A 22,428-nucleotide genomic window follows, 5' to 3' on the forward strand; every position below is an offset into this window, starting at 1 on the left:
ATGAGTGACCGTTTACCAGTATTGGATTTGACATTCTCAACTAATGTGACATCTCCGGAAAATGCCGAATGCGGACACAGATCGCTGCTGTCTCCAACCCTATTTACATTCTTCAACTCTGATCTGGTGGACCAACCGGTCGACCTCCACGGAGGTGCATCGGCCTTCATGGATGACCACTTCCGGTGGCGAGCGGGGCCATCAGCACAGGCAAACTTCGAAGATCCAGTCTGAAGCCATCCTTCGCATATATAACGGCCGAGAAAACGGAACTTCTACACTGTACCGGAAAGGAAGGTCAGCAACAGAAAGGGAACATTTTCATGAATACTAAGAAGATTGAGCCATCCGAATCGGCACGGCCCCTGGAAGTGGTAGGAGCATTTGCAGCAGGTGGTTAAACGAGCAACGAAAGTCACCATCGCCCTCAGCGGACTCAGGCAGCTACGGCCTGAGCAGATGAGAGAGATATACCGAGTATGTGTGGTCCCAGTACTAGACTACCCATCGACCATCTGGCACGACCCTTCCCGCGATAAAACCCAGCTGCGATTGCTAGGGCCAGTTGAGTGACCCGCACAGATATGCATTCTCCCCGTCTCCAAGACGTTAGCAACCGCGACGCTAGAGGCAGAGGCGAATGTTCTCCCCACCCATCTCCGCCTCCATGACCCTGCACGGAATGCCATAACTGACACGGACAGCACATTCTCTAGGTTTCCCCTTGCAGAAGCTCTGAAGAGAATGCGGCTAGAAAGACTGGACAGACCGGAAAAGATCGTTCGAAAGCTGCTTCCCCCAGATCCCCCGAGTTCAAACAAATCGAAATCAATAGGACCGAGAAAGGGCGAAATGAATTCAGTGAACATAAGAATTGACTCTGATATCGTCGCCTATTCAAATGCGTCTGTCCGTCACGGTCACCTAGGCCCCACTGCTGTAGCTCTCAACAACAATATAGAGATCACCGAGCATCGCCAGACTCAAGTCGGACCCGCAGGTCAGTGATCGACCCACGCGGCAGAACTAAGTGGCAGACGCCAAAGATCGAATCGACACCCATTGTCAGCAACTCTTTGCGACAGCGTATCCACTCTTCAAGTGCTACAGAGTCTGGGGAACATTCTAACACAACGAATTATCCGTATCGCCCTACGGGCAGCCAGCGAAGCCAGAGCCAGGGGAATTACGCTCCACCTCCATTGGATACCCGGCAGCGACCAAGGTAGGACAAGGCAAGTAGATACGGTCCCGCGCGTCAGTACGATCGAAGCAGTGCTGGGCTTTGCAGAAGCATCGCAACGGTTCCGTAGCCGCGCGCCACGGGGGCAGCCAAAGAGCAATTAGACCACGATAGGCCTTGGCGAGGCTCGAAGTTCGTTTTGGGAAGCGGCACAGTACATACAGGGGTATATATAGTTATGGTAGTCTGCTCATCGCTTCTGATTCGATGGGCCAGGGTAAATGAAATCAACCAACCAACCAGTTGGGCATATGACGGTAGAAGACTTTCATGTCTCTGATCAGGTTCTGGATCCGGGGTGAGATGGGCTGAGAGCCCCAAATATCTAACAGCGATGATTTTGAAGGTGTGGTTCTGGTGACTTTCTCCTGGATAGTGAGACGGAGGCCTCGGTCCCTCCTAGCAAAACTGCATCTGGGAATTATTTTCTGACCTTTGGTCACAACGGAGAAGCTGTACTGTGCCTTATGTCACCCTGGCGGGATATCATATCGTGGGAAGTTGTTACAGATTAGATGTCACATTATAGCTGCGCTAGGTGTAGCTGTCTGTGGTTTGATTATGAGAATTGTTGCATCGCAGGGCTAGCCAGCTCGGAGTCCGAGGACTACACCCATTCCATGATTTACGGGAGTTATGAGATCGTCATATTTATAAACTGCAACTTTATTATCCACGGAAGTACTTCTCGTGACCTGACACTTATTTAGGTTCATGCTTGTCTTCTATGGCATTATCTTGCTTTCCATTCCAAATCCAGTCATTATGACATTCCGATATTTGCCGAATGAGCTTGTACTCGAGATAGTTCAGGGACTAGATCACGTAAAGGACATATGCGCACTGATGCAAACTTGCCATTGGTTATATGAGCTGCTTCAGTCAAGACTATATCAATTCAACATCGATTACCAGCAGAGCTCTGCGTTTCTTTGGGTTGTTGAGCGCGGAAATGTACCGTTGGCGGCATTCTTTTTTCAACTTCGGCGAGTGAACGTGAATGTGATAGACGAGAATGGTTTAAATGCGCTCCATATAGCGTGTCGAAAGGGGCATTACGACATGTTAAAAATTATACTTTGTCAACAACACGTGAATCCCAACGTAACCGATTTTTGTGGTTAGACGCCTTTATTATACACCGCCGGGAAAGGTCGTCTGTCGCTGGTGAGTCCATTATTAGCGCATAGCGATATCAACCCTAATTTGGGCGACAACCATGGCCAGACACCATTATATATTGCAGTGAAAGGCCGGTTCTACGGCGTGGTGAAATTACTACTTGCGGATGTCAGGGTTAATTCCAATCTGGGCTCTGAAGACACAGGATATTTCCCGCTCATTCTTGCCGCATCGAAGAGTGATACGCAGATCTTTGATATCTTCTCAATCACCGACCGCGTGGATTTCAACCGTGGAGGTTCAAAGGCCCCTGTTCCGCTTCTAACAGCGCTACTCTGTGAGGAAGAAGTTTTCGCAATCAGGCTGCTTCAAATACCCCAACTGGACTTGGACTGTGAAACATTATTGAGATATATATCGCTCATGCAAGCCATTCGAGCGGATCAATATCGATTTTTGACAGCGTTATTGAAGAGGAGTGGGGTCAACCTTGCTCATCAGAACTGGAAAGGTAAAATTGCAATCACTATTGCAGCCGACAAGAAAAACATTAGAATCTTCAAAGAGTTTCAGAATGTTTCGATTCGTCAAAGCCTTATCTCGCGTCAATTATCAACATCAGTCCTTTCTTCCGAGTACGAGCTCGTGCAATAAAACATATATTCTGAACAGGCCTCCCAATGTGGTATTATTGCATTCTAATGCTCCAGATGTTATCCCGACAACGAACGCCGGTTCGCTTAATATATCCACCACTATAGAGACTATAGAGATTACTGTGGATCTGGCAACCCCGTCATCGCACACCACTGCAGTCCGTAGCGGATACGGTCTGATTTGCAATAAGGATGCTCCCTGCTTTGATGATGTGATCTTTTATGATACTGTCACTTCTTCGGATAACCCTGGCAGCTGCGGCTGGACCAACGATGGCTTGTCTGAGAATGTTGCGGCATTGTCACATCTGTTTATGAAAGATCACGATTGCGGACGTGCTCTGACCATCAGTTACAGAGGTATGGTCAAGACCGGGAGGGTGGTCGACAAGTGCATGGGCTGTTCCTTGACCTCGATTGATATTTCGCGTCACTTCTTCTCGGAGCTCTTTGATCCGGACGAGGGCCGCCTCACCGGTATCAAATGGTGGCTGGATTAGAAAGGGGGTAGGCCTGGTACAGACGTCCTGGAGGCGAAGCCTGCGGCGAGTGAAAACTTTGATTGAGAAGCAGACGCGTCATGGCGACGATTATCGACGTACGTTACGTATGGCACTTTCTAGGACATGTCGGAATATTGGGTTGATAAAAGCAAGCCACTACCTGTCATTTATTCCAAAAAACCTTTCATAGTTGGCATTTGATTCTTGAATCTGGGAAGCGAAGGTTCTTTCGCCATCTTCTAACATCCAGCGCGCGTTATGTATTCTATCAAGTCCCTTTCGATATGTCTCAAAAGCGGGCCTAAGTTCTGCAATCGCATCAAACTCGGGCGTTATGAGGCTGTTAGACCGATGGCCAGAGTTTGTAGTCTCAAAGAGTATATAAAATTGCACAAGAGTGTTTTGGATCTCCTCCGCACCGCGACAGAGTAATTCTGTCGCACGCTTTATTGTATTTTGTTGGAGAGCTGTAGCAGAGTTGTGGATCTCTCGAAGCCATGTATTTTTCGTTTGCAAAACAGACTTGTTGGAAAGAGCTCGATGGTATTTCTCGCGCTCGGTGAGACGCTCATTCTTTGTCCGCTGGAGCTCACGGGGGGACAGGTCCGTTGCGGAGCTGTGTCCACCCTGAAGAAGGATATGGTATTCGAATGAACTTGGTGTGCCCGGCCGATCGGAAGATTTGTTCGATAATTCTATATCTCTGTCGCTGCTTTCACGGTGAAATAGAGCGTCTGGCTGGTCCCTGCAATCGAACTAGCAATTATCGATTTGCGAAGTGCAAGCAGGGAAGTATCCGATATGATGTACGGCCTATTTCTCCATGGCGGTGTTGGGAATATGAAGAGTGTAAAACGATTCGTTCTCTGCGTGGACGAATGGGAGCGAGGTCTCGAGATAGGCATTAAACCGGACTTTACGCGCCGAAAGCTAAGCAAGCCGGGACGGTGGGGCTTGTGTAGACGGGCGCAACAAGTTAGAGTGCCTGGTTTTCGAGGCTTAGTCCAGTCTGCCAAACCCTCGCTGATGGGATACATGATGCGGGCGATATAAGATAACATGCAAGATCCCCAACCTTGACCGTGTCGCAATGGCAAGCACCATGGCTGCAGAGCCCGACGTCATCTGGATCAGGCTTGTCAGCCGAGCCACGGGTACATTTGTTCAGCACGAAAGGCTCCTGAGTAGTATAAAGAAACATCTCACTTCACCCGAGACGCAATTCTCGAGCCTTGTGCTTTTTCTGGGCGAGCACCGCATGCATGCTGCTCTCAGGCATCTTTTCATAGCCAATATTATCACATCTCAAAGGCCAAATCTCCACCTCCGGGTGGATAACAGCACCTGGTTCGGCGACTATCCTGTTTTATTTGCAGATTGTGATCCCAACACCATACTCTTGGAGGACGAAGACGATGATGTTCCGTTTAGCGAGAAATTTATTGTTCTCTGGGCATCGGACCTGGCGTGTTACATTCATGATATCATACTTTCTCGTGTCTTTAGCCTGTTTGCTGATGTTATCTGCATCTTCGCGGACGATGTGGGTGGCGCGCACGCGGTACAGACCGTGTTGGCGACATGGGCAAGGTTCTCGCGAAAGGGATCCAGTCTAGATTATCAGTTATGGATTCTGGCCATTGTCGAAGACAGCGCGAGCATCACGCAGGATATATTCATGAAGTACGATTTCGACTATTACAGCTTGGATATCTTCGACGTTTTCTGTACATCAAGGGTTGTGCATTTAGCGTGGTATGATGATGCAGACGCGGGTGCCGTCCAGAATAGGATTCTACAAGACGGAATAAACGAAGGACTTGAAGGCAGCCAGAATCAACGATGTGAAGATGAATATCTGTTTTCGGCAGCGCATTTGGACAGCTTATTTCATCGGGTACTGCAGCATGTCTGCCGCGCGCCGGATGTACCGTTCGACTTCGTTCGGGGAGCACGGGGGGGTACGGTGGACGAATGTGATCCACTGTCACATTTGGTAGATTTCATGAATCTGACGTGCGGTTGGAACGCAGAGAGTCGGGCCACGGTAATCGCGTCCGCGTTTCTGGTCGACGCGTACCGCTCTGGAGCGCACTGTCAGAACATATTCGTGACCGTATCCGCACCCAACATACGCTAATCGACTTTGTCTTTTAGACTTTAATACAGCGGCGGTTTTTGACTCGCTCTACCGTAAATTATGTGGGGAGGCGTTCAGCGTCTCCGCCGCGCCAACTTTACGATGGCAGCTGGTGGAGTACCAGTTAATTGGGTTCTATCGCCAGCTTTTACTTGACCAAGAGCCGTCACGCAGGATCCATGAAGCAAACCTTGCTCGAATGACCGATATTTTTTTAGGCGTTGTTTCTTGCCAAACCTGCCTCGCATGTCTATTGCGTCCCCCGCAGCATCCGCTTTCGTGTGAACACGCTTATTGCGATACATGTGTCGCCGGGTATGGGGTGCCTGTTGAAGGGGGGGAATACTAGTACCTGATCCGGGACTGCATCATCTGCCAAAGGCCTTGTGGGAACATCGTCAACGTGCTGCCCTCGATGGGCTGTGTGTGAGCAATTGCCGTGGATGGCGGTGGCGTTCGCGGCTTCATTTCTCTGCGTTTCCTGGATTGTCTCCAACGGCAAGTCGGCCCGGAATGTCCTTTATCGAATCTATTTGACGTTGCTTTTGGCACGCGATCAGGTGGGTTGTTTTTCCCTCCCGTCCCCGCAACGAACATCGCGCCTGTCAGCAAGCATTGACGATCGACAGGTGGTATTGTAGTCTTGAAGATTTTCCATCAGCATTGTTCCGTTGGCGAATGTGCGCAAGGGTTTTTGTACATGATGGAACGGTTCTTCCAGGAACCATCGCCCCTATCGTATTGGGAAAGGTTCTTCCGTGCGGTTAAATGCTGGTGGACTGGCGGATGGTACAGTGCGAAAAAGTGAGACGAGCTTCTGCAAGAGCAGTTCGACTCCGAAACACGTATGTTTGATGTGCAGTCGGTATCAGGGGTGAAAGTGGCGGTAGTAACAGTCGCAGGCAAGCGCCCGGTGCTGCTGGTCAATCATTGAAGGACGCGAGCGGTAGCTGATCAAGGTGGGTTTGATGCTTTCGGTGACCGCACGTTAGATAACAGTCTTCTGTTTAGGGATCTATCAAGTACATCTGCCTACGAATCTGAGCCAGGACCCAAAATTATGGCAATGGTTGGTTCTGACTTTCGCGTTTGTCGAATGAGTTCTGCAGAACGGTTCTGATTCATTCAATAGTGCACGAGCGATTACTGCTGTCCCTGCGTCAGATCCCTTCCGCCTCACGTCTCGAACACGAACTGACCCATCTCAGTCTCTTTTCGCCCATTCAGCTAGCGGGCATCGGGAACTGTGAATATGGCGGCTCCAAGTTCGATAACCCGTTCACGTTCTGCCGCTTCGAGACCAGGTTCATGTGGTCGGCGAGATCGGAGCCTGTCTGCTTTGTTTTTCTCGGCACAGGTTGCTTTTTCAGGCATGTATCACGTGGCGGTCACACGCGTTTGATCTGGATCTGAGGGTTTGCGTTCCGTCTATACAACGCGTTTGTGGCGTCCACGGACGCCGAGCAGGCCTGGGAAGACTTTCTGAATCAAATCCATCCAGCAAGGAAGAAAGACTATCACTGACTCAACATCACCTTCCCTGGCCAGGAGTCGTTTTCAAATGTATTCGCGCAGATGCGATGGATGGTCAGTCTTGTTGACAAGATCGCTGCAGATCAGGTGTCACCGGCCTTGATCTCGGTCCTCCTCGTCAGTCTCTTTCTGAAGTTATTGTCGGCTCCCCGTTGGGAAAATGGACGGTATCATTGCATAGGGACAATCAGGTGCCGTGTACAGGGTAGGATCTTTGTTTCTATCTTGAGAAGGCTTCATCCTCGGGCCTCGTCGTATATTCTGGATGGCGAGGTGTTCAATATATTGCCATACGATGACGCCATTTGTCTACATTGTGCTCGATACCGCGTTCCGGTTCGTCTGGCCGTCAACAATCCGGAAATCTAGATTTCCTTCTTTATTCAGTTCGATGGTCACAATGCAAGGCCCGTAGCTGGGTTTCCGACATCCTTGGGCTGGCTGCTCGAGAGACAAGGGCTGGATTCCTTTGGCTGTGCTGTCACTAGCCCGCAGGATCTACTGGCGCGTAGTGAATGCAGGTCGTGTGATCTGAAAATCTACCGGAAAGGCAGCTCGATACAGAAGCCCACAGTCTACCGGAAAAGGGTCCGCTTTATCTGAAGGGAAGCGAGTTTTGGCTGCTAGCCTTCCGGCTCCTTAGAGGATTTTAACCCCTGTGGTAACAGTGTTAGGTTCAAATGGCTTGTTACGCAATTCGGGCCCATCTATAAGAGGACGAAATTGCAGCATGCGGCAGTAGCTGTCCTAATGTGGGCAGGTGCCTGGGATCAGTAGGCTGGTAATGAGGATTCGGTTTCAGATCAGGTTTTGGCGGTCGGCACATCGCATATACATCATGAAAGCAACTTGTGTGATAGCTCGGTCGCGTATACCAGGCTAGCTCCCGTTTTCTAATGTCATGGCTTGACATCGACATCGTAATATCTTCTGGATAGTGTTGACTGGACTTCCCAAGGATAAAGCATCGTGCACAAGATGATTGTGTCCTTGTTTATATATATTGATATGGATACGTGTTATGGTAGCCTTTGCCACTAAGATGGACCGCCATGGGGATTGTAGGTTCGTGGAAAAGAGCGCATGAATCCCAAACTGGATATTGTGCTAAAATACTTGCGAGGCACTATATAAGCAATTTCCATTGACTTCTTGTGCAAAGTGAATCCTTGGTATCTATCGAATCAAGAGATTTGCTTACAATCTACCACGACTGGCTTCCTTTGAGACTCGGTCCTAACAAGCCTAAGACTTGATTGGGAACGTCTTCCTAAAACTATTCTATACGCAGAGAGAACTACCGAATAGGAGAACGATCTGGGAACCCGAACCCTTTATTTCTAACGCTTTTGACGTCGCAGCGCGATGATAGGATTAACCATTATCCTTTCCATTCTCGTGATGGCAGTAAGTGGTTAATTTGCGCCTTCATCACACAGCCTGATATCTTTAGGCACGTGCGCAGGAGGGATCTCCCATCGTATTTGATCCCAGCATTGAAAAGATGGTAGGATAAAACAAAATGCGCCGTATGTGGAGGTGTGATCTAATCACTAAAGGTGTTGAATGTTCCCACATTCCCAGCAATCAAATATGACAGAGGAAATCGACACTCGAAGAGAGCGCAGGTATTTTTAGCGAATATGAATCTCGGCATCTGTATGCTAACTAGTTGAAAGTCCTGGGAACCCGTCTGTTCTATTGATTATGGACTAGCACGGCAAAATGAGACAATATCCAACATAGCCCATCTGTCTGACGTGAAGGATATTACATGCAGCGTGTCGGCTGCTCACTGCTCGAGGTTGTCTCATCAGGGCGTTTCATCGATCTTCCTCTGCAATTTCGTATGTGATGTTGTTAAAAATCAGCCATGAGATCTGTCTCAACATAGATTTTGAGGAAGATATTAATACCTGTGCATAGAACACCTATTCCATTCAAAGGCGGTGCGGGGATTTATTAGATCCGGTAGGCAGTGTCAACAATACGTGCCGCGTGAGGAATCATTATACCTATGGTTATATTTTCTTGTGGTCCGAATTGCAGCCTTTTATGCTCATCATCGGAGATGACTATTCATTTATCGCTTAGAACTCGGTTTAGGGACCCGCAAACTTTGGGCGGCTCAGGGTATGTTAATGGCATGCTAGGAATTCCTGTTTTTTTTTTTTTTTTTTTTTTTTTTTTTTTCATCTTCCTATCTCTTTGTTTCAGAATCATATCGTCCCGTGTGAGAGCGACAGGCTAATCGGACAGACTGCATGTATCAACATAAGGTTTTTCTTTGTGTGAATGATTACCTACGTACCGTGTACTACTCACAGTAGGTGTAGATGTATTTTCATATTAGCCTTGGGCCCTCTCTGACTTATTATATATAATGTCGCATTGGTCTCTGTAAGGCCATTTGATATTAGTGCTCATCATTATTACTGTGATTGAAGCGTACCCCGGACGAAGGTCTTGACTACGAATTCAGTATTATGCTGTCTAAATTCATCCCATTTATACTTGTGATACTCCCGGTAATAGCCGTCGCCATTCAGGTGCCGAAGAATGGATCACTTGCGACGGCCATTGATCGTCTTGTATTCTGCCACTTCATGGTAGGTTGTCATTATAGACAGTTAAGGCCTTAAGGGGTATACCAGCTAACATCAAAACCGCAGATTGGCATCTGCAGCAATCGCAACAGCGTGGCTGATTATGACGACGACATGAAGCGCGCAAAAGCATTGGGTATCGATGCTTTTGCGTTAAACATTGGCATAGATCTTTACATTGATCAGCAGCTGAATTTGGCATACGAATCAGTCTTTCGGAATAACATGAAGGTTTTTATTTTTTTTGACTTTAATTGATACAATGTTGGGCAGGCGACGGCCGTTGGCCAGAAGATCAGATAGTACATTAGCCTGTTTGCGCAGTTCAGGGTTGATGGTAAGATCTTTGCGTCTTCGTTTGCTGGCGACGGTCTTGATATTGGCCAAATGAAATCTGCGGTCGGCTTGGAAGTGTTCTTTGTTTTCAATTTTTATCCGAATCAGGGATGCTTCAATATCATAGATGGTGTATTGAACTGGATGGCTTGGGACAATAATGGCAACAACAAGGTGTTGACTCCGGGGCATAATATCTCTGTCGCTGAGGGTGATATGATGTATATCGATGCGCTCAAGGGCAAGTTGTATGTTGTGCGTGAGTTTCGGCTTTATTTAAGCTATGTCATTTTCCGGGCTGACTGTACCAGCCGTTTCGGGATGGTTCTTTACTCATTTTGGAAGCGAGGTGTCTTATAGCAAGAATTGGGTGTTTCTCAGTGATCTTTTGTGGTACACGCGGTGGAAGGATATCTTGAATCTTGGTCCTCGCTTCATCGAAATCATTATCTGGAATGATTACGGAGAATCGCATTATATTGGATCACTAGCATCTTCTCACACGGATGATGGTGCATCGGAATGGGTTATGGATATGTGAGCATTTTTGTGACACCGTCATGGATGGGGAGAATTCTGATATGTTTGTTACTCCCAGGTCACATGGGGGCTGGCTGCAGATGTCTAAGCCCTTTATTTTCGTTTATAAAGCCGGTGACAGGGCTGTCGATAGCCATATCGAAGATGAGAAGCTTGTTTATTGGTATCGATTCATGTCGCGGACATTAAACTGTAACAATACGGATTTTATCATGCGCGGGAGTCTTGACAATAGCACTGGCAATTTCTTTCGCGACCGTTCGAATGGTTGGGAGATTATGCAGGACCAAGTCTTTGTAGTGTCTTTGTTCAAGTTTTCGGCGATGGTAGAAGTCATTTTGGGGTAGAACAACCAGAAGTTTGAAGTCCGGGCCGGGGTCAGTTCCTTTACGGTGCCCATGGGGGTGGGCCAGCAGAAATTCTCATTTGCGCGCAACGGCAAGACGGTACAGAGTGACATCAGTCTCAAGGACATTGTCAACACTTGCATTTGCGGAGTGTACAACTTCAATTCCTATGTGGGCGTTGTTCTATCTGAGAATACTGTCGATGAACTTGCACCCGCAGGGCTTGCAATGTTGCAGCAGGGATTGAACGCACCATGCCCAACCAACAGCTTGGGCACGGGTCGGCCTCGCGCTACATACGCATGACTTTTCTTTCCATTTTCCCCTTCATGGTGACTGGGAATTTGGCCATACTCAACGTATGGAAAAGGGAAAGGCCCTGTTTTCTTAGTCCACGTATTGCACTGAAATTGCCATCTTGCTTATGTTTCCATTTCTGGACTCAAAACACGTTTCTTTGCAGACGATAATAGCAACCGATCTGAGTGTAATGCAGCTACTCTACGAGAGCTGAATGTCTACAGGCTAATTCCAAACGATCTGAATATTCTTTTCTATGACATCATTTTATATTCAACCTCTTCGACCTGTGTATCGTATTTGATGAGTGGTGCCCTGGCGATGGAAGCAGTCGCTGTGGGGGTACAATAGGTCCTGACTATCACCGGTAAAATTGTGCTCTGCACTCATGCCGTCTGCTTTTCATTGTTGTATGGTCCCGGAATCCACGTGTCTGGGTATTCATTTAGGGCGCACTTTCTTCTAAGAGTCTCCCTTTTCTTCTTGTAGCGTTCTTGATTTCCAGTCGCTAAGTAATTGGTCAGTTCACAATAAAGGTTTAATAGGGGCTGGGACCGGAGAGGACGGATTTCTTGTTCAGAGGATGGATCAGGGTATATGTTAAACTCATTTTCTAGTTCCAAGAGGATCATTTCTTATTTTTGTATTGTATATTCAGTTATTTTTGTTTTCTGCAGTTGTCAGATGGCGGATAGAAGAATGTCAGGTAGTCTTCAGTAATGTTTTTTCAGGTCTTTGAGGTCCTGTGTTTGATATTTACGCCCTCCCATCGGTGGCCGCTGTGTCCAGTTAATTGGGTAGCCATGCCTTGTACAGAATTGCGACAAAGTCTCGTCGGTGTTCTCATGCTTTCATGAATACAAGAACATGCCAATGTCGATTGTACCCATATCTTCAGCAAGCGAGCGTTCACCGTTCATTTGATGCAAATCGTTGTTGGCTGAGTCTATCTTGGTTAGGAGAGAAGGCTTTTCGGCCGGTGTGGCGTTGAATAGCTGAGCAATAATTGGACTGACTCGCTCATGCAGGTCCATGTGATATTGTTCAAGAGACGGCTGTATCATGAACATGGGAAGTGACTATACTGAGGTTTCACTGCCTGAATCGGGAAGCGGTTTGTCCTTTTCAAACGAAACGGTCGGGGGCATTTTCGCTAGCTAAATTCTAACACTGTTGAGTGGATAGAAACGATGGCTAAGTTCCAAACGAGCAAGAGTAATCGGTGTATTTATATTAAGGCGCCCACGAACGCGACCATTTTCCGTGCCATCTGCCTGGTCAGAGCTAGATCCGCGACTCATGTTACATGTGACCTAGGTCCCTAGAAGGCGAAGCGAAGTCCCTTGTGTTCATGACATCCTGGGGTTGTAAGCTCCGTGCCTAGACTACATTTCACACCCGACGGTACAACCGATTTTAAAACCGATGGAGACAGTACACTATTGTGGAAGCTTCCACCTGGCAGGCCATGGTACGCCGTGATGCGAGGTATAGCAGCATGAGCCAAAATTGTCAGAGCCCTTCAAGGAGCTACGCCCAAGTTGCGGTAAAGTATATATCAAGGAGTTAATGGAGCCGTTCGACTTTGTTTCATTCTAAGTGCTGTACAGTACTGTCTCCATAAAGGAACATGAATCGCTCAACGGCAGGATGTGCGGCGCTTTCTTTGAAGTCGTCTTGCTAGAATTCTCAATGAACTGTCTACAGTACCCTGGTATTGCAACTTGTCTTCAGCAAAATCGATCCTGGACAAACCCACACTCCACCAAAGTGACTTCGTTCTTCTGTCGAGGACGTAATTCTCTTACGGCTTCCGGGAACAATCGCTCTCAGTATCCGAGCAGGTACGATAAATATCACGATGTCGATAATTTCCCCGTCGAAGCTGCCGTACCGCTTCCCCAGAGGTTTTCTTTATATCCCCCCCTTCCGTCTTCAGCCGAAGGGACCAGGATATCACTTCCGCCATCGCTGGGGCGTTTTAGGAATGCCCGCCGCTTAAACAAACCAGCGTAGTGGTGTCTTCTTCGAGGTTGCCAGCACGACGAGGAGTGGCCTTCCATGACTGACGAAGATGAATTGCCTCTTTGGAGTGATTGTGGTTGCGATAGCGGGGCCTGAAAGCGGAATTATTAAAAGAAATGGATGGTGATCATTGATTAGTGCCAGGATCTACTGTCTCGTTCTCTCTGCTCCGTAACGTCGCGTTGTAGATACTGCTGGCAGAGTCTGTTTCGCTGATCACTTCGTGGCCGTCAGGGTGTCCAGGGGGGGAATTGTATTCATGGGTGTCAGCAAAGGAGGCCGCTTGGGCTTGAGGCAGCTCGGACGGATGAGCAACGGAAGTAGAGCTCACGATTCTTTTATGTATCTCCTCAGCCTTGGGGTGCCCTATTCCACGGGAGCTCCCACTCATAGTGGACTCGGAAATGCCATTTTCAACCGAAGGCAGCGCCTGACCTGTTCTTACCAGGGCATTTTCGGGAAGAGTATGCCGCGTCCGAATGGCCAATGGTTCTTGGGATACTGCACCGACGAACATGTTGCCTGGTGTCAGTGTGGACATAGTATTCAAAGAGGGGTACCAACGACACAAGAAGTTCACATTTCCATTTATAAGAAGAGATGCAGTATCTATTATCTGCGTTCTTGGCATGGCCTGAAGGGCCTCAGAAAGGAGCGTGTCATCCTATTGGGACTGTCCGCTGGGGAAGGCGATAGGAAATGGGTTCATAACTCACGTCAACTCCATGATTTGGCCGCTCAATCTAGCCTAGTGGGCCCCTGAAGAAAGGTGAGTGCGTATTAATTCCATGATACTTGTTGAGCGCCCCCTCAGAAGGGTGGGAGTGACTCTTCGGCCAAAACTACAGTCCATACCCTCCTGCTTTAATTGCGCTCGATCGAGATCGAATCAAATCCTGGTCCATCTAGGGCTGTGCAAATAATGAATATATCAGCGATTTACGCCGTTGCGATTTACGCTCTAATGATAACTCTGTTCCTATTACGGACTGTTTCTATTGTCCACTGGGTCAGCCAGGCTGTCGCTATTATCACCGATGGGATTCATCTGCTTTCCGCGCTTGTCTTCCAGCGCCTAACGCTACCTTTTCTCGTCCGCAGGCACCGGATATGGGGTCCGTGGACACGAGCGGGTGTTCTCGTTCATGTTCTTTACTTGGGAACAAATATCTTTCTTCTTCTATTCCGCTCAAGGAAGCTGGTTGACGCGGGCCGTCTGGCAGGAGAACTGGCTACAGCCAACCTCGTCTTTCCTTTATCCGCCATGCACCTAAGTCATCTTGCTGATTTACTCGGCATTACGCGGGAGACATGCCGTGGAGCGCATCGAGCGACGAGTTGGACAATAGCTGCCTTGGTTCTCTTCCATGCACTTACGGTCACGCAGAGATCCGCGCTCTCACTCGACAACTCCCACAGTCTGTGGGCGTTAATTGTACGCTTCCTCGCTGAGGGAATTGCATCTTCACTAATAGTCAGTAGGGGGCCCTGGCGCTAGGTGTCCTTATTCTACTTTTCATCCCGTGGTTCCATCAATGGTCATATGAGCTCTTTCTCCGGACGCATCAAGCTCACGCGCTGCTCTTTGTTTACAGCATTTGGCAACATATTCCATCGCGCGGCTATTACCCAAAGCTATATCTTCTGGCTGCCGCGGGAACATTCGGGCTCATTTCCATAATTCAGCTGGGGATCATCTTATATAATAACGGGTTGTTTACAGATCTAGGCTGTTTCAAGGCTGTTGTGTCATTCTTTGTGACCAGAGGTGATAATAGAGACATGATTGTCTGTCGATTCCGCGTTGTTTTATCGCGATCGATCAGAGTAGAAGCCGGACAATACATTAATATATGGATATTGTCAATCAGCCTTCTTTCGTGGGCACAAACTCATCTTTTTACGGTCGTGTTCTGGTCTGATGTTCGACGGGATTCCATGGAGCTTCTTGTTCAGTCTCGCGGTGGTTTGATTGCCCAGTTTAGTCGCTACGCTTCCATGACTGTGGACAAATCGATGGTGTTTCTAGTTTTATTCAGCGGTTCACACGGAATCAGTAAGCCGGTTGACCGCTTTGGAGGCATCCTGATAGTAGTCAGTGGGTTCGGAATTGCTGATGCGATACCGTACTCGAAGAAGATCATCCGCGGCCATTTTATCTGCATTTCGCAGGTTTGTCGATTTCACTTGGTGTGGTAGGTTGATATGATTGACGAAATTAAGATTGTCGAGGAATCATTGAACGATATCTTGAAAGATGATATTGTGGAAAAAGGTTATGTTCGTGAGGTCTTTGCTTTTTAAGGTACTATCTGGCCACTGACGTTGATCTTAGATTTTGGCTATTTCGATTTATGTGAAGACGAGATTTGGACACAATCAATTGTCATTTGGAAACAATAATCGAGTTTGTTTCTACACTGGCATACCGGACTCGCAAATCATTGTTTTGGGAGAAGTGTCTGGTGTTTGGTTGACACGATCATCAAACAGGAGGTCAGCGCAAGACCAGTTGCTAGTGATGGGTACGTGTACATACTATATCTATGGGTCAGTGCTAAACTTCGACAGTTGCTGCGGTGGATAGCTTGCGGAATTCTGTGCGGGATGCGGTGCGGCGTCATGCACACCAGGGTGTGCGATTTTCAGAAATGAACTATCAACCCGCAGGCGATGCTCAGTGAGTTCATAAGCCATAATCGTCGGCTAGCTACCCAGTGATACTACATAATTCAGTCCAAAATAGTTCCCATACAACTTTAACACAGTCGCGGTCGTGTGTAAATAAGTCTAAACAGACTGGCCCAGTTTTCAATCACTGCTAATATTTTCCCTACAGCAAGCCCGAGCGTGAAACCGTAGCATGTTTTATCGCTTTCTCCCTAATAACTTTGGTACATTGGCAATTTAGCAAGAATTCCATACAGAATGTTAGCGAGTGGCTGCGGTCCTTTTATTAATCGCATTCCTGTACAGTCCCTCCAGGAAACGGGCTTGGGGGGCGGGGCGACATCGGGTTAACAGATTGGTAGAATATAGAACTCGTTGTAGAAGGGTACAAGCCCGTGTAATGGCCGTTGTTATAACTAGAAGACGGCGCCGCAGGCCCGGGCATGATCTTGTGGCTTTGGATGCCTGCCCGGTCTAGATCTGGGCCTGGATTTAGAAGGAACAAGGATCGTCCATCACAAACGCAGGTATCTAGCAGCGCAGGGCAAGCGAAATAAGCCGCAGAAGCCTGTGGAGCGACACATCTCTCCAAAGTAACCGCTTGGCCCGTAAAGCTACTGTGCACCTTGCATGTATCGTCTGATGGGCCATAAGGGGTTTCATGCAGATAGAAGGGTGCATTCGGAGGGGCTTCAAAAAGGAGCAATGCGCCCGCTGTCACCCCCCGAAGTTCGTTCGGCGTAAATTCCAATTGTCCGTCATCGCGATAGGACACATCGACAAGGTAATTGGGTACCGAGGGGACTGCGGTTAGAAGGCTATATGATGCGTTGGAGGTCCTTAAAAAGAAGTCAGCTATGTTACAGTAATTAAGATGGGCAGATCGTTACATACCCGACAATTGTGCCGAGGACCATGGAAATGAGATAAAACTGTAGGTAGACCATTGCGGGTGGAAGTTTTGTGTAGTACCGTGCCGACGAAGGATACCGAACAGGAGATTTATTTAACCCTTCCTCACTCATTGGCATCCCGGTTCAATTCGCAGAGTCCGGGCAGTGGGTGCCTGCCTCCGAATGCCAAATATATAACCCCAGGGGCGGATTCTTCTCTGCAGAACGGAGTAGGTTCACGAATTAAAGCAGGTTTTCAATCTACTGTGGCACACAATAGACTTACACGATGACCCTTCTATCCACGCGCCGGAAAGATGACTGGGGTATCTCGGAAATATAATTCATTTGCCATATTGCACCTTCACTTCGTAGCTAAAATATCGGGTTCCAGTTGTAGATCCCTAACATCCATCTACGTGCAGAAAAATCTCAACTTGCACAGTTCAATGAAAGGTCACATGTGTCAAATTATAGAATCATAAAGTATATGTAGATTCAGTATTAGCGGCTAGCGCCTAGGATGTATATTAACTCTCAGTCTAATTGTGTAGAATGAACACTCGTCTTCTCACGTTTAGGGAGGGCTCAGCCCTCATGGGAATGCTCGGAACTCGGAGGGGAAAAGCGCGTGCACATGGGGCACAGGCCAACAAGATCTCTGTCACGCACATCAAGAACTCTTGGAAGATCTCTCAAGTTTCCCGAAGTAGGAACACAGAGCGTCTGGTTTGGACGAGCGAGAGCCTGACGGCATCTTTGGTAGTCATAGGCATATAAATGACCACAGTCGGCGAAACGCATGCAAAGCTGTTCACACATTTCGGTTGTGATTGAGCAACGTGGGTGAAGTGGGTATTCGAGGTGGAGCGCAACCCCGCCTTCAGGGGTATAACAGCACATCATATGACATACGGATCGACGGTGGCACGTTCACGTGACCGGGAACAGAGGGCGAAACAAAGACGTGGAACTTGGCCACCTACATCATCCCACCTTCACGGGCACGACAGCACATTATATGACGCAAGGATCTGCAAATTCACCTCACCGTTAAATGACGGTGGGGAAACAGGGACGTGAACTAGACCACATACATCATCAAGGACTCGTGTCTGAACTTCGAACAATTCTGCGCTCTCCATATTCATTTTTGAACTCATACAGAAGTCATGGTCCACAATGGACCCGACCAAGCAGCTTCGACACTGGCAACCCATGTCGGTGAGGAAGAAAGACACCCTAAGCGAATCATTCTACGGCTGCGTGTGGATGAGTTCATTTCCTGCCATCCGACGGAATTCGACCGTGCTATTATAGCCTATCTCGAGTCTGTGGGTCGTCGTCCGGACGAACTTACCAAGCGCCTCCACCAGCCCCACATTGAGCCTTTCCAAGACCCAAGCATGAAGCAGAAAAGTTTTCATATCGTCCTTGATCTGGAGAAGGATATGATTAGTGAGCCAGATATGAAGACGGTTCCGCATGAGGCATATCGTGTTCGCCGAGCCCAGGATGGTTCATTGTAAGTACCAATTCCAAGACGATACCGGAGCCTATCTAATCCGACAATAAACAGCTTTGTCAATCGAATTGAAAATGCAGGGGAGGAGAAAGTCTATATAACCAAAATGCGACGTTTCACTGACAGCCTCTACCCTTGGGCGAGCTGAGATATATATTTACCACCCCACCCGTCCTGCGAGGCCGCCAACTTGAGACTATTACGAGAGAACGGGCCTCTCGAAAATTTAGTTCCCCACTTGCAGGCTACGGTTCAATGGGAAAATGTGCGTCAGGTGATCAAGTACGGTACGGAGACTGGTTTGAAGGAGAGGCGTATGATGAGGGCCCACCAGCCTGTAGTCAATATTAAATTGAGTGGAAGGTTACTCTCAACACAAAGATTGTGATCAAAGATACAGAGCAAGATCTGGTTCTTACCCCTGAGTTTTATTGGAGACTGTTCCTCTAACCAAAATTTAAAGAGAAGCTATGCCTCAAATAGCCACATAAAAAAATTATAGTAGACGACACGTCCATTGTGGTGACAGTTCCTCGGTGTGACTCGAAAGTTTGATAAGACAGATATTGACTGGCCTGATATTGAGAAACAGCTTCTCGAATGGGATCATAAGTTTCTTGCTGGCAAGAAATTGAAACAGCAGGGTATGCCATTGTCGCCACCCACTTCGAAAGATACGTCCGTTTGTGCAACCAAGGCTTCGCGACTTAAAATAACAGGTTTTCGTGTCGCCAATGTCCAAGCCCACTGTAACTGGCAACAGTCACAACTTGAGAATGAGTCGTAAAAGGATGAATTTCGCGACGCGTGACGCGGCTCTAACTGATAGGTTAGACCTGGGCCAGATCGACCAATTAAGTGACATACTGCATGAATCAGGGAGTGAAATGGGGTATTGCTCGTCGATTCGTCAGAAATACATATTAGATACTGGGTAAACAGCTTTTAATGTTATGTGGATAGTAGGGAGTCGGATTAATAAAATAGACAACTGGGTTGCCTTTATTCTCCATAGTCTATCTTCCTGTATGTGTGGTACAGCCGAGAAATGCTGTATACATTCATCTACGAGCACACCTGCATGCTGAGAATGGCCTTAAGCACTCTGCACCCTTGAACCAACAACTCCAACACACCATTCAAGAAAAGCGTCGAAACCTTGACCTAGGTTTCCTTCGTACTCATACTCCCGCTTGATGAATTACTTAAGCTCAGCTAAATGGGGTTGAGATCTGGAGAGTAGGGTGGTAGATATAGCAGCTTAACTCCCGCACTCAAGCACCCTGTTCAACCCGCTCTGTACAGTGGAAGGATGCATGATCCATGATAATTACGGACTTGGCTCTGACCAGTTAACCGACCCCTCCGGAAACCTGCGGGATCGCGCCCTTAGCGCGATCCCGCCAGCCAAACGGCCAGACGGGCCATACGGCCAATTTCTTCAATAATTGCACCCTCCTACTTCAACGCGTCATTATTCCACCACAACATGGCCAAATTCAATCAGGAAGTTGAAGATAGAATCCTCGCAGCTATCAGCGCGTTACGCAATCAAAAAAAACCGAATGTCTCAAAAACTGCGCGAGAATTTAACCTCAATCGACGAACTCTCGATGCAAGATGGAAGGGTAGAGTCTCTCTTGTTCAGCGAGCACCCACCAACTTGAAGTTGAATTCAGAGGAAGATAAAGCTCTCTGTCAATATTTAAACACTTTAGAAGGCTATCTCGTTCGTCCATTGCCTCGAATGATCGTGAATGCAGCCAATGTCATTCTAAAAAGGTCTCATACCGATTCAACAACTCCTCCGCCGGTAGTAGGAGAACACTGGCTTCAACGCTGGCTTAAACGCCATCCTCAATACAAAAAACAACGCTTTCGAGCAATTGAAATCGAGCGAAAACAAGCTCAAGATAAAACCAATATCGCTGCTTGGTTTGAATCGTTGAAAAAGGTCATCGAAATCAACGGGATTATACAAGATGATATATGGAACTTTGATGAGACAGGCTTCCGTATAGGAATGGGCAGAGATCAATGGGTAGTTACTCGAGATCTTCCTGGAGATAAGCCTTATATTGGTATCTCTTCCGAGCGAGAATCGATCACGGTAGTTGAAGCTATTTCAACCGGTGGATGGAGCGCTCCGCCACTCATTATTCTACGCGGGAATAGTATCATTCAAGGATGGTTTGACGTCACCACTATTGAAGGTCAATACTATATCGCTACGTCCGAAAATGGCTTCATGACAGATGAATTAGGCTTTCAATGGATTCAAAACTTTTGGCGTGACATTAAAAATAAGCGAAAAGGTCAATATACACTGCTTATTTGTGACGGCTTCGAATCTCATTGTAAGAAAGAGTTTGTTGAATTCTGCGAGAATCACAATATTATTCTATTCTTTCTTCCGCCTCATTCAAGCCATATTCTACAGCCTCTTGACGTTGGTGTATTTCATGCAATGAAGCACTGGCATTCCGAAGCAGTACTCAATGCAACATATTCGGGATGTGGTCATTTCAACAAAAATGAGTTTTTACATGCTCTTTCGACGATTCGCACCAAAACTCTTAAGAAAACGACTATCCGGCATGGCTTCAAAGAAACGGGAATATCGCCATTCAATCCAGCAATCGTTCTTGATCATCTTGCTGAACCTGCGCGGCCAGCAACTCCTTCAACGCCTAGCAGTCATGATATCATGTCAGTTGGCAGTACACCAAAAACGGTTGAGCGCTTCAAAATATTGCAGAATAAGATTCTTCATTTACATGATATTGAGCCTTCATTCTTACATGATGGTCTGAATAAGATCATTAATGGAGCAACTCAATTAGTCTCGTATGCAGAGACCATGCAGGAAGAGGTACGACGCTATACAGAGCCCTCTAGACAACGTGCAGAGCGTGCAAAGGCTTCTAAACGTCGTCTTCGCTCTGGAGGAGTTGTATCAAGTCATTCTATGCAGTCAATGAAGCGCCGAGAGATGAATATCGATATTAGCAATGAAAAAAAGAAGTGGAAGCGAAAATATGCTCAAGTGCTTCCCGAACTTATTGACGCGTGTTTGGAGCGAGGAATCATTCAAAAGAAAATTCGAAAAGTGCGTCGGAAAGCGGAGGAATAGAGGTTTCATTTGTATTTATTTTTATTTCAATAGCTTCAATATTCGTTGAGATATTCGAGTTTGAATAGCTTCAAGCATTAAAATTGGCCGTATGGCCCGTCTGGCCGTTTGGCTGGCGGGATCGCGCTAAGGGCGCGATCCCGCAGGTTTCCGGAGGGGTCGGTTATTGCAGTGGAGGAGTTGCTTAATGAAATCCTCAAGCATACGGGAATCAGTTGAGCGTTGAAAGACTCGAGATAGGAGGACACCCTTCTGAGTGTACAAGTGTCCTGCTTAGACTCTGGTTACGCGCCTTCCAAAATTATCGTATATAACAATTACTAATTTATCCAGATATAGAGTTAGCTTTCCTTCAAGCGTTCCAGGATGGTTTTAAGCATTGAGGGCGTGATACTTTGAGGGTGTCCAACGCCGTCCCGGGGTGTTCTGGCGGATATATATGTTACGGCTTGCTTGCTACAACCAGTGGCAAAGGCGATTTCAACTCTCTTTGACGACCCGTTCTCATCATATGCTAAATCTGTTCGAGTTGCTGGGATTTCAGATGTGCCGGCATCTTCGATTAATATGGAATGAAGCTCTGTGGTAGGGAGCGCAACTGCTACGTGGTGTTTGCGGAACGAAGCTCGTGATCATCAGCACGGCCCGATGATGACTCCGGAGGTTGGATTACGCTTACGTTATGTCACGTGCAGCAATCTGCCAGCCAGACTGCTGAACCTCGATCGTGGCTCGCTCTGTTTGGACAATGTTGTTGGTGACCCCTCCCCGGAGACTAGGCTTCTTCGCCCCGAGCCTAATCCTGGCGGGGACATGGGCGCTGGTACAGTAACCACGTAATTTGGGAAACCACCGG

The 22,428-nt window shown here is 47.5% G+C and overlaps 4 protein-coding genes across 4 annotated transcripts; all 4 read left to right on the top strand.

Moving 5' to 3' along the window:
• Positions 1-4,614: 4,614 nt before the first annotated feature.
• Positions 4,615-5,664, top strand: LDX57_003286 (uncharacterized protein; the record flags this gene model as incomplete). Its single annotated transcript, XM_046084930.1, has 1 exon — positions 4,615-5,664. The coding sequence occupies one exon, from the start codon at positions 4,615-4,617 to the stop codon at positions 5,662-5,664; it is 1,050 nt and encodes a 349-aa protein (XP_045940893.1).
• A 4,619-nt stretch (positions 5,665-10,283) lies between these two features.
• Positions 10,284-11,026, top strand: LDX57_003287 (uncharacterized protein; the record flags this gene model as incomplete). The annotated part of the gene is made up of 3 exons (XM_046084931.1): positions 10,284-10,398; positions 10,451-10,676; positions 10,738-11,026. The coding sequence occupies 3 exons, from the start codon at positions 10,284-10,286 to the stop codon at positions 11,024-11,026; spliced, it is 630 nt and encodes a 209-aa protein (XP_045940894.1).
• A 51-nt stretch (positions 11,027-11,077) lies between these two features.
• Positions 11,078-11,332, top strand: LDX57_003288 (uncharacterized protein; the record flags this gene model as incomplete). Its single annotated transcript, XM_046084932.1, has 1 exon — positions 11,078-11,332. One exon carries the CDS (start codon positions 11,078-11,080, stop codon positions 11,330-11,332), a length of 255 nt encoding a protein of 84 aa, XP_045940895.1.
• A 6,754-nt stretch (positions 11,333-18,086) lies between these two features.
• LDX57_003289 (uncharacterized protein) lies at positions 18,087-18,443 on the top strand (the record flags this gene model as incomplete). Its single annotated transcript, XM_046084933.1, has 1 exon — positions 18,087-18,443. One exon carries the CDS (start codon positions 18,087-18,089, stop codon positions 18,441-18,443), a length of 357 nt encoding a protein of 118 aa, XP_045940896.1.
• Positions 18,444-22,428: the final 3,985 nt, after the last annotated feature.

The sequence above is a fragment of the Aspergillus melleus genome, assembly GCF_016097325.1.
Source record: "Aspergillus melleus strain CBS 546.65 chromosome Unknown contig2, whole genome shotgun sequence".
NCBI classification, from domain to species: Eukaryota; Fungi; Ascomycota; class Eurotiomycetes; order Eurotiales; family Aspergillaceae; genus Aspergillus; species Aspergillus melleus.